At 45.3% G+C, this 12,554-nt stretch overlaps 1 protein-coding gene across 1 annotated transcript in view; it reads left to right on the top strand.

Moving 5' to 3' along the window:
- Window positions 1-12,554, top strand: part of LOC135508816 (mucin-2-like) — a 44,756-nt gene that overhangs the window by 21,966 nt on the left and 10,236 nt on the right. Inside the window, exons 4-6 of the mRNA XM_064929028.1 lie at window positions 4,351-5,319; window positions 6,373-7,062; window positions 11,359-12,045. Coding sequence (XP_064785100.1) covers window positions 4,351-5,319; window positions 6,373-7,062; window positions 11,359-12,045 — 2,346 coding nt within the window. The remainder of the gene's footprint in view (window positions 1-4,350; window positions 5,320-6,372; window positions 7,063-11,358; window positions 12,046-12,554) is intronic.

Below are 12,554 nucleotides of genomic sequence, written 5' to 3'. Positions count from 1 at the left end.
AGGTACAGATCTGGGGAAGGGTACCAAAACATGTCTACAGCATTGAAGGACACAAATAACACAGTGGCCTCCATCATTCTTAAATGGAAGAAGTTTGGACCCACCAAGACTCTTCCTAGAGCTGTCCTGCCCGACCAAACTGAGCAATCGGGGGAGAAGAGCCTTGGTCAGGGAGGAGACCAAGAACCCGATGGACAAAGCCCCAGAGTTCCTATGTGGAGATGGGAGAACCTTCCAGAAGGACAACCATCTCTGCAGCACTCTACCAATCAGGCCTTTATGGTAGAGTGAAGCCACACCTCAGTAAAAAGCACTTGACCGCCTGCTTGGAGTTTGCCAAAGACTCTCAGACCATGAGAAACAAGATTCTCTGGTCTGATGAAATTAAGATTGACATCTTTGGCCTGAATGCCATGTGTCGCGTCTGGAGTAAACCTGGTACCATCCCAAAGGTGAAGCATGGTGGTGGCAGCATTATGCTGTGGGGATGTTTTTCAGCTACAGGGACTTGGAGACTAGTCAGGATCGAGGGAAAGATGAACGAAGAAAAGTACAGAGAGATTCCGGATGAAAACCTGCTCCAGAGCACTCAGGACCTCAGAGTGGGGCGTAAGTTCAATTTCCAACAGGACAACGACCCTAAGCACACAGCCAAGACAACGCAGGAGTGGCTTCGGGACAAGTCTCTGAATGTCCTTGAGGGGCTCAGCCAAAGCCAGGACTTGAACCCGATCTAACATCTCTGGAGAGACCAAAAAATTGCTTTGCAGCGATGTTCCCCATCCAATTTGAAGGAGCATGAGAATATTGGGAGAAACTCCCCAAATACAGGTGTGTCAAGCTTGTAGCGTCATATCATAGAAGACTCAAGGCTTTAATCACTGCCAATGGTGCTTTAACAAAGTACTGAGGAAAGGGTCTGAATACTTCTATAAATGTGATTTTTCAGTTTTAATTTTTTTTATACATTTGCAAAAAAATGTACAAACCTTTTTTTGGTTTGTTATTATGGGGTATTATGTTTAGATTGACGAGGGAAAAAAAGAATTGTATCAATTTTAGAATACGTCTGTAAGGTAATAAAATGTGAATAAACTCAAGGGATCTGAAAACCTTTTGCATGTGAAATCAATTATTATTATTGTTACTCTTTACAGTAGGAGCCATTGGAATTGTGAGTGCAGGCAGTCAGCTATGTAAGACACATTATTGACCTGGAAGGATTTTGACCTCATCCCGTCAGTAGAGGATGCCTGGTTATTCTTTAAAAGGGCTTTCCTCACCATCTTAAATAAGCATGTCCCATTAAAAAAATGTAGAACTAAGAACCGTTATAGGCCTTGGTTCACTCCAGACTTGACTGCCCTTGACCAGCACAAAAACATCCTGTGGCGTATTGCATTAGCATCGAAAACTCAGGGAAGTTAGGAACCAATATACACAGTCAGTTAGGAAAGCAAAGGCTAGCTTTCTCAAACAGACATTTGCATTCTGTAGCACAAATTCCCAAATGTTTTGGGACATTGTAAAGTCCATGGAGAATAAGAGCACCTCCTCCCAGTGGCCCACTGCACTGAGGCTAGGAAACACTGTCACCACCGGTAAATCTATGATAATCGAGAATTTTAATGAGCATTTTTCTACGGCTGGCCATTCTTTCCACCTGGCTAGCCCCCCCCCACTTCTCCTTCACCCAAGTCGAGTTAGCTGATGTTCTGAAATCTGGACCCCTACAAATCAGATGGGCTAGACAATCTGGACCCTCTCATTCTAAAATTATCCACTGCAATTGTTGCAACTCCTATTACTAGCCTGTTCAACCTCTCTTTCATATTGTCTGAGATCCCTAAAGATTGGAAAGCTGCCGCGGTCATCCTCCTCTTCAAAGGGGGAGACACTCTAGACCCAAACTGTTACAGACCTATATCTATCCTACCCTGCCTTTGAAAGCCAAGTTAACAAACAGATCACTGACCATTTCGAATCCGACCGTACCTTCTCCGCTATGCAATCTGGTTTCCGAGCTTGTTATGGGTGCACCTCAGCCACGCTCAAGGTCCTAAACGACATCATATCCATCATCGATAAAAGACAGTACTGTACAACCGTCTTCATCGACCTGGCCAAGGCTTTCGACTCTGTCAATCACCCCATTCTTATCGGCAGACTCAACAGCCTTGGTGTCTCAAATGACTGCCTCGCCTGGTTCACCAACTACATATCAGATAGAGTTCAGTGTGTCAAATTGGAGGGCCTGTTGTCCAGACCTCTGGCAGTCTCTATGGAGGTGCCACAGGGTTCAAATCTCAGGCCAACTCTTTTCTCTGTATATATCAATGATGTCGCTCTTGCTGCTGGTGATTCTCTGATCCACCTCCATGCAGACGACACCATTCTGTATACTTCTGGCCCTTCTTTGGACTCTGTGTTAACATACCTCCAGACGAGCTTCAATGCCATACAACACTCTTTCAGTGGCCTCCAACTGTTCTTAAATGCAAGGTAAACTAAATGCATGCTCTTCAACCGATTGCTGCCTGCATCCGACTAGCATCACTACTCTAGACGGTTCTGACTTAGAATATGTGGAATACTTAGAATACTACAAATACCTAGGTGTCTGGTTTGACTGAAATCTCTCCTTCCAGACTCACATTAAGCATCTCCAATCCAAATTTAAATCTATAATCGGCTTCCTATTTCGCAACAAAGCCTCCTTCACTCATGCTGCTAAACATACCGTCGTAAAACTGACTATCCTATTGATCCTTGACTTTGGTAATGTCATTTACAAAATAGCCTGGAACACTCTACTCAGCAAATTGGATTCAGTCTATCACAGTGCCATCCGTTTTGTCACCAAAGCCCCATATACTACCCACCACTGCGACCTGTATGCTCTCGTTGGCTGGCCCTCGCTTCATATTCGTCACCAAACCCACTGGCTCCAGGTCATCTATAAGTCTTTGCTAGGTAAAGCCCCGCCTAATCTCAGCTCACTGGTCACCATAGCAGCACTCATAGCACGCGCTCCAGCAGGTATATTTCACTGGTCATACCCAAAGCCAACTCCTCCTATGGCCTTTCCTGCCAGGTCTCTGCTGCCAATGACTGGAACGCATTGCAAAAATCACTGAAGCTGGAGACTTATATCTCCCTTACTAACTTTAAGGATCAGCTGTCAGAGCAGCTTACTGATCACTGCACCTGTACACAGCCCATCTGTAAATAGCCCACCGAACTACCTCATCCCCATTTTCTTGTTTATTTTTGCTCTATTGCACCACAGTATCTCTACTTCAACATCATAATCTGCACATCTATCACTCCAGTGTTAATGCTAAATTGTAATTAATTCTTCACTATGGCCTATTGCCTTTCCTCCCTAATTGTACTACATTTGCACACACTGTATATAGATATTTCTATTGTATTATTGACTGTACATTTGTTTATCCCATGTGTAATTCTGTGTTGTGTTGTGCTGTTTTTGTGGCACTGCTTTGCTTTACCTTGGCCAGGTCGAAGTTGTAAATGAGAACTTGTTCTCAACTGGCCTACCTGGTTAAATAAAGGTGAAATAAATTTTTAAATTAAAAAAATAAATGTTTAGGCTGATGATCAGCTCCCTCCTAAGTGACAGTCAAAGAATTACGCTAAGGTATAGCCTCTTGTGTAAACAACATAGAGTATTTACTCTGAATACTATTGGTTAATTGCTACAGTATAATAATATCAATCAATAATTGCTTAATTACCCAAAAAGGTGTATTTAGCTAACATGAAATAATTTTTACACAATGGGTGAACGCTGTCTTCTCTAATAGTTAATTTCATACTTGAATTTCCTTGAGGACACTGACATGAATTTAAACCATCTTAGCTTCAACACAACACAGTAGCAATGTCTTGTTGTTTTTTTTTTTACCTTTATTTAACCTGGCAAGTCAGTTAAGAACACATTCTTATTTTCAATGACGGCCTGGGAACAATGGGTTTACTGCCTGTTCAGGGGAAGAATGTCAGTTTTGTACCTTGTCAGCTCAGGGGTTTGAACTCACAACCTTCCGGTTACTAGTCCAACGCTCTAACCACTAGGCTACCCTGTTACTGATGTTTAGTGGCAACTAGAATTGAAAATCAGCTTGGGCTCCTCTACAAAGACTTAAAACTAACTCATGATGACAGGCACAGAACATAGTGAATGTTTTCATGAAGGTGTTTATCAGCAGAAAGGAACACTTCTTTTTGTTTACTGATTATGTTGAACATGAAATCAGGTTAATAGATGATATTGAACCATGTAGTATCATGTTATTTGACCATCCTAACACTGTTGTTTTCCTTCAGGTAAAGGAGTGGCTGTGTTTGAACTGCCAGACGAAGAGAATGGAATCCCCAGGACCTCCCATGATAAAACCCCAACCTTCTCCCAACAACGGTTCTGCACCTCAGAGGACCACTGTCCCACCCAGCACACCCCAAAAGAAAGGCACTCCAACACCAGACTCCCCTCAGAGGAAACCTGCTACATCAGCAACACAGCCACCCAAGACAGAGGTTGCTAATGCAGCAGATCCTCAGAAACCTGCCCGCTCAGCTCCTGCTCAGAAGACAATACAGGAGAACCGGAGAAAATCAGGGCTTCAGAAACCACCAGAGCAGCCAGGCCAACCTGGGCTTAAGCAGAGTAATGCTACTCCATCCACACAGCAGGAGCCTGGGAAGCCTCAGCAACAGCCTCCAAAACGTGGAGCCTCTCCTGCCAAAGCTGTGCCACCAGAGGCCCAGCCCACCAAAGAGCAGTCAGGGGGTTTCTCCGACTTTGGTGGTGCTAAATCTCAGCCTGCTCAGTCAAAGCCTGAAGAGTCAGTGTCTGGGAAGATGTTTGGCTTTGGCTCCTCTATCTTCAGCTCTGCATCCACTTTGATCACCTCAGCTGTTCAGGATGAGCCCCGCTTCACACCGCCAGCTTCCCCCAAGGTGTCTGCACCGGTCCAGGCCTCTCCCAAGATGCCCCCTGCAATGGAGATCAAACCACCTTCTGCTCAGAGAGCAGATGAGAAGAAAGCAGAGCAGCCCCAGCAGGCCACGTTTCCTCCATCAGTACAGGCCAAAGTGGACAAACCCCCATCAGAGCCTCCAAAGGGAGCAGCATCCTCCCAACCAGCTCCTAAAGCAGGCCAGTCCACCTGTCCACTCTGCAAGGTGGAACTCAACAAGGGCTCCAAGGACCCTCCCAACTACAACACCTGCACGGAATGCAAGAACACTGTCTGCAACCTCTGTGGATTTAACCCAATGCCAAACGTTTCTGAGGTAAAACAACCAGAATCACTTTATTACTGTGTAAATTAATTATGAGTGCTATATTTAAGCAATAAGGCATGGGGGGTGTGGTATATGGCCAATATACCACGGCTAAGGGCTGTTCTTACGCACAACACAATGTGGAGTTCCTGGATACAGCCCTTAGCCGTTGTATTTTGGCTATATACCTCAAACCCCCAAGGTGCACCATTGCTATTATAGACCAGTTACCAATGTAGTTAGAGCAGGTAAAGTAAATGTTTTGTCATACCCATGGTATAAGGTCTGATATACCACAGCTTTCAGGCAATCAGCATTCAGGGCTCGAACCACCCAGTTTATAATATTATTTAGACAAGGCTCTCTCTTTTATATAAAAGTTCAGATAGATAAATAATCTCTCCACAAATCATCCATAGGAAAATCGTAGTCATTCTGAAATGAAATTGTTATCTGTCAGATTTGAAATGTATATTAGTTTCCATCAATGTATTTCAGTTCCAGAAATAACTTTTAGACATTGCACAGTTGGTCTATTCATTACTTGTTTAGTCTCTCCTCATACAAATATGGTAGGAAGAACCAGTGTGGTAAGGTTTTAGCCTGTATGAATAGTTTGGGATTTTAGTATATTTGAATTTACTGACAATTTCTGGCCTTTATAAAAGAGAGACAATGCAAAGTCTCATGTGAAGTCGTTATGACTATTTCATTTCCTGATTTGTTCTTGACCCATATTAATTCTACCAACAGTAGCATGGTACTAGACCTATAGTGAATAGAAGTGGAATTTTTAGATGGTTCCAATAGATCTCTTTTACAATGTGCTTGGTACGTATGCAATACACCAAATACTTAAATTGCAAGTCATGTTAAAGCTCAAAACAGCAAGAATGATGTATCACAGTATGCTGGACAATTTATGTCCTAGAGAGTAAGGAAAGTGTCTGATGATATCACTGCAGAAACATTTGCCTGTGCAATGTTCCATCATGCGTAGAAAGAGCTGTATAAGAAATGTATCCAATTCTGTATTCCTCTTACAATGTGAAAATGTTTCAGGTGAAGGAGTGGCTGTGCCTGAACTGTCAGATGCAGAGAGCACTAGGAGGAATGGAAGATCCAGAACATTCTATGATGAAACCCAAACCTTCACCCAACCAAGTCTCAGCTCCTGCTGCTCCTCGAAAGAAAGACACTCCAACATCATCTGGTCCCTATAAAGTAGCCACTGCACCAGCTTCACCCAAAAAGGAGCCAGTGACTCGAACCTCTCAGCCTGCCCCCTCAAAGCCTGAAGAGTCAGTGTCTGGGAAGATGTTTGGCTTTGGCTCCTCTATCTTCAGCTCTGCATCCACTTTGATCACCTCAGCTGTTCAGGATGAGCCCCGCTTCACACCGCCAGCTTCCCCCAAGGTGTCTGCACCGGTCCAGGCCTCTCCCAAGATGCCCCCTGCAAAGGAGATCAAACCACCTTCTGCTCAGAAATCAAAGGAGAAGAAAGCAGAGCAATCACAGCAGGTCAAGGTTCCCCCATCAGTACAGGCCAAAGTGGACAAACCCCCATCAGAGCCTCCAAAGGGAGCAGCATCCTCCCAACCAGCTCCCAAAGCAGGCCAATCTACCTGTCCACTCTGCAAGGTGGAACTCAACAAGGGCTCCAAGGACCCTCCCAACTACAACACCTGCACAGAATGCAAGAACACTGTCTGCAATCTCTGTGGATTTAACCCCATGACACATGGATCAGAGGTAAGAGAACATGACAGTTCAAGTGCACTGCTTTTAGCAAGCAGATGTCCTGTTATCACTTATGGATGCAGCTTTTTAGAAGATTACAAAGTACAGCCTCATGTTCACTGATTTGTTTCTAAATGATGAAATCACAGTAGTCTGTTTTGATGATACACATTAGCTATTTTTTTCCACAGAACCAGCTTTGTAGATAATACAAATTATGCAGGCTCTCTCATTTTGCCTGTGTTTACATAACAAAGTTATTTATTAAATGCAAAGCTGCAAGTATGTATAGGCTACTTTAACCAATCTATACCGGTCATAATTTGTGTAGATTTTCACACAGATATTGTATTGACTTATTTTTTCCCCAAAAGCATACATGATTATATTTCAACTTTATATAGGCAACCTTATGGTAAGCTACCTGATGCAATGACTGGGTCCTGAAAAATATGCCAACTGTGTAACTTCCTATGTACATATTCAGCCATTTGTAAAGTTAGATTGGCATGAATTGAACTCCAATAGATACCAACAGGAAACCTGAGTATTCAAATCAAATCCAATTTTATTTGTCACATACACATGGTTAGCAGATGTTAATGCGAGTGTAGCGAAATGCTTGTGCTTCTAGTTCCGGCAATGCAGTAATAACCAACAAGTAATCTAACTAACAATTCCAAAACTACTGTCATATACACACGTGTAAGGGGATAAAGAATATGTACATAAAGATATATGAATGAGTGATGGTACAGAGCAGCATAGGCAAGATACAGTAGATGGTATCGAGTACAGTATATACATATGAGATGAGTATGTAAACAAAGTGGCATAGTTAAAGTGGCTAGTGATACATGTATTACATAAAGATGCAGTGGATGATATAGAGTACAGTATATACGTATACATATGAGATGAATAATGTAGGGTATGTAAACATTATATTAGGTAGCATTGTTTAAAGTGGCTAGTGATATATTTTACATCATTTCCCATCAATTCCCATTATTAAAGTGGCTGGAGTTGAGTCAGTGTGTTGGCAGCAGCCACTCAATGTTGGTGGTTGCTGTTTAACAGTCTTATGGCCTTGAGATAGAAGCTGTTTTTCAGTCTGGAGGGCAGGTAGTTACATTTACATTTAAGTCATTTAGCAGACGCTCTTATCCAGAGCGACTTACAAATTGGTGAATTCACCTTCTGACATCAGTGGAACAGCCACTTTACAATAGTGCATCTAAATCATTTAAGGGGGGTGAGAAGGATTACTTTATCCTATCCTAGGTATTCCTTGAAGAGGTGGGGTTTCAGGTGTCTCCGGAAGGTGGTGATTGACTCCGCTGTCCTGGCGTCGTGAGGGAGTTTGTTCCACCATTGGGGGGCCAGAGCAGCGAACAGTTTTGACTGGGCTGAGCGGGAACTGTACTTCCTCAGTGGTAGGGAGGCGAGTAGGCCAGAGGTGGATGAACGCAGTGCCCTTGTTTGGGTGTAGGGCCTGATCAGAGCCTGGAGGTACTGCGGTGCCGTTCCCCTCACAGCTCCGTAGGCAAGCACCATGGTCTTGTAGCGGATGCGAGCTTCAACTGGAAGCCAGTGGAGAGAGCGGAGGAGCGGGGTGACGTGAGAGAACTTGGGAAGGTTGAACACCAGACGGGCTGCGGCGTTCTGGATGAGTTGTAGGGGTTTAATGGCACAGGCAGGGAGCCCAGCCAACAGCGAGTTGCAGTAATCCAGACGGGAGATGACAAGTGCCTGGATTAGAACCTGCGCCGCTTCCTGTGTGAGGCAGGGGCGTACTCTGCGGATGTTGTAGAGCATGAACCTACAGGAACGGGCCACCGCCTTGATGTTAGTTGAGAACGACAGGGTGTTGTCCAGGATCACGCCAAGGTTCTTAGCGCTCTGGGAGTTAGCCCCCGGTGATGCGTTGTGCAGACCTCACTACCCTCTGGAGAGCCTTATGGTTGTGAGCGGAGCAGTTGCCGTACCAGGCGGTGATACAGCCCGCCAGGATGCTCTCGATTGTGCCTCTGTAGAAGTTTGTGAGTGCTTTTGGTGACAAGCCGAATTTCTTCAGCCTCCTGAGGTTGAAGAGGCACTGCGGTGCCTTCTTCACGATGCTGTCTGTGTGAGTGGACCAATTCAGTTTGTCTGTGATGTGTATGCCGAGGAACTTAATACTTACTACCCTCTCCACTACTGTTCCATCGACGTGGATAGGGGGGTGTTCCCTCTGCTGTTTCCTGAAGTCCACAATCATCTCCTTAGTTTTGTTGACGTTGAGTGTGAGGTTATTTTCCTGACACCACACTCCGAGGGCCCTCACTTCCTCCCTGTAGGCCGTCTCGTCGTTGTTGGTAATCAAGCCTACCACTGTTGTGTCGTCCGCAAACTTGATGATTGAGTTGGAGGCGTGCGTGGCCACGCAGTCGTGGGTGAACAGGGAGTACAGGAGAGGGCTCAGAACGCACCCTTGTGGGGCCCCAGTGTTGAGGATCAGCGGGGTGGAGATGTTGTTGCCTACCCTCACCACCTGGGTCGGCCCTTCGGGAAGTCCAGTACCCAGTTGCACAGGGCGGGGTCGAGACCCAGGGTCTCGAGCTTGATGACGAGCTTGGAGGGTACTATGGTGTTAAATGCCGAGCTGTAGTCGATGAACAGCATTCTCACATAGGTATTCCTCTTGTCCAGATGGGTTAGGGCAGTGTGCAATGTGGTTGAGATTGCATCGTCTGTGGACCTATTTGGGCGGTAAGCAAATTGGAGTGGGTCTAGGGTGTCAGGTAGGGTGGAGGTGATATGGTCCTTGACTAGTCTCTCAAAGCACTTCATGATGACGGAAGTGAGTGCTACGGGGCGGTAGTCATTTAGCTCAGTTACCTTAGCTTTCTTGGGAACAGGAACAATGGTGGCCCTCTTGAAGCATGTGGGAACAACAGACTGGGATAGGGATTGATTGAATATGTCCGTAAACACACCAGCCAGCTGGTCTGCGCATGCTGGGGATGCCGTCTGGGCCTGCAGCCTTGCGAGGGTTAACATGTTTAAATGTTTTACTCACCTCGGCTGCAGTGAAGGACAGTCCACATGTTTTTGTTGCAGGCCATGTCAGTGGCACTGTATTGTCCTCAAAGCGTGCAAAAAGTGATTTAGTCTGCCTGGGAGCAAGACATCCTGGTCCGTGACGGGGCTGGTTTTCTTTTTGTAATCTGTGATTGACTGTAGACCCTGCCACATACCTCTTGTGTCTGAGCCGTTGAATTGAGATTCTACTTTGTCTCTATACTGACGCTTAGCTTGTTTGATAGCCTTGCGGAGGGAATAGCTACACTGTTTGTATTCGGTCATGTTACCAGTCACCTTGCCCTGATTAAAATTAGTGGTTTGCGCTTTCAGTTTAATGCAAATGCTGCCATCAATCCACGTTTTCTGGTTTGGGAATGTTTTAATCGTTGCTATGGGAACGGCATCTTCAACGCATGAACTCGCACACCGAATCAGTGTATTCGTCAGTGTTGTTGTCTGACGCAATACGAAACATGTCCCAGTCCACGTGATGGAAGCAGTCTTGGAGTGTGGAATCAGCTTGGTCGGACCAGCGTTGGACAGACCTCAGCGTGGGAGCTTCTTGTTTTAGTTTCTGTCTGTAGGCAGGGATCAGCAAAATGGAGTCATGGTCAGCTTTTCCGAAAAGAGGGCGGGGCAGGGCCTTATATGCGTCGTGGAAGTTAGAATAACAATGATCCAAGGTTTTGCCAGCCCTGGTTGCTCAATCGATATGCTGATACAATTTAGGGAGTCTTGTTTTCAGATTAGCCTTGTTAAAATCCCCAGCTACAATGAATGCAGCCTCGGGATGTATGGATTCCAGTTTGCAAAGAGTCAAATAAAGTTAGTTCAGAGCCATCGATGTGTCTGCTTGGGGGGGAATATATACGGCTGTGATTATAATCGAAGAGAATTCTCTTGGTAGATAATGCGGTCGACATTTGATTGTGAGGAATTCTAAATCAGGTAAACAGAAGGATTTGAGTTCCTGTATGTTTCTGTGATCACACCACGTCTCGTTAGCCATAAGGCATACGCCCCCGCCCCTCTTCTTACCAGAAATATGTTTGTTTCTGTCGGCGCGATGGGTGGAGAAACCCGCTGGCTGCACCGACTCCGATAGCGTCTCTCCAGTGAGCCATGTTTCCGTGAAGCAAAGAACATTACAGTCTCTGATATCCCTCTGGAATGCTAACCTTGCTCGGATTTCATCAACCTTGTTGTCAAGAGTATATATCTAACACATCCTTACTATTTCAGGTGAAGGAGTGGCTGTGTCTGAACTGCCAGATGCAGAGAGCTCTTGGAGGAATGGAACCCCCTGGAACTCCCATGATTAAACACTCGATCAGCAAAGTCTTGACACCTGTTGCTCCTCAAAAGAAGGACACTCTCACCCCTGCTGGTGTTCCAAAAGTGGCCACTTCACCAACCTCACTGATAATGGAGCCAGTGATTCAAGCCTCTCAGCCTGTCCCATCAAAGCCTGAAGACTCTGTGTCTGGGAAGATGTTTGGCTTTGGCTCCTCCATCTTCAGCTCTGCATCCACGTTGATCACCTCAGATTTTCAAGACGAGTCCCGCACCACACCGCCAGCTTCCCCCAAGGTGTCTGCAGCAGCCCAGGCCTCTCCCAAGATGCCCGCTGCAAAGGAGACCAAACCACCTGCTGCTCAGAAACCAGAGGAGAAGAAAGCAGAGCAACCCCAGCAGGCTAATGTCCCCCCATCAGTACATGCCAAAGTGGACAAACCCCCATCAGCGCCTCCAAAGGGAGGAGCAGCATCTTCCCAACCAGCTCCCAAAGCAGGCCAATCTACCTGTCCACTCTGCAAGGTGGAACTCAACAAGGGTTCCAAGGACCCTCCCAACTACAACACCTGCACAGAATGCAAGAACACTGTCTGCAACCTCTGTGGATTCACCCCCATGCCAAACGTTCCTGAGGTAATACATTACAGTTCTTTGAATTAATTTCAACATAATACAATTATGGCTACTCTATCAATTTGCCTGTGCCAACCAGAGCTCCCAAGTTGCGCAGCGGTCTATGGCACTGCATCTCAGTCCTAGAGGCGTCACTACAGACCCTGGTTAGGTTCCAGGCTGTATCATAACCGGCCGTGATTGGGAGTCCCATAGGGCAGTGTGCAATTGGTCCAGCGTTGTCCGATTTAGGATTTGGCTGGGGTTGGCCGTCATTGTAAATAAGAGTTTGTTCTTAATTGACTAGTTAAGTAAAGGTTAAATATTTTGTATTTTTTTTAAACAATATTTTATTAAATTCAAAGTTAATTGACAGGGGCATGTTTGTAGCAACCTAGTAGGTTGCTTGTATTATTTTGCTTTAGTTACACAAAATGCTAAATTTGTATTCAACTATAACTATAATATTCAAGCAAGTTATTTCAATATTATCCAGCTATTATACCAACAGGTAACCGGGGTATACAGTA

The sequence above is a fragment of the Oncorhynchus masou genome, chromosome 22 (genome assembly GCF_036934945.1).
Source record: "Oncorhynchus masou masou isolate Uvic2021 chromosome 22, UVic_Omas_1.1, whole genome shotgun sequence".
NCBI lineage: Eukaryota > Metazoa > Chordata > Actinopteri > Salmoniformes > Salmonidae > Oncorhynchus > Oncorhynchus masou.
The sequence above is the reverse complement of the archived record's forward strand: the minus strand, read 5'-3'. Positions and strand labels throughout refer to the sequence as shown.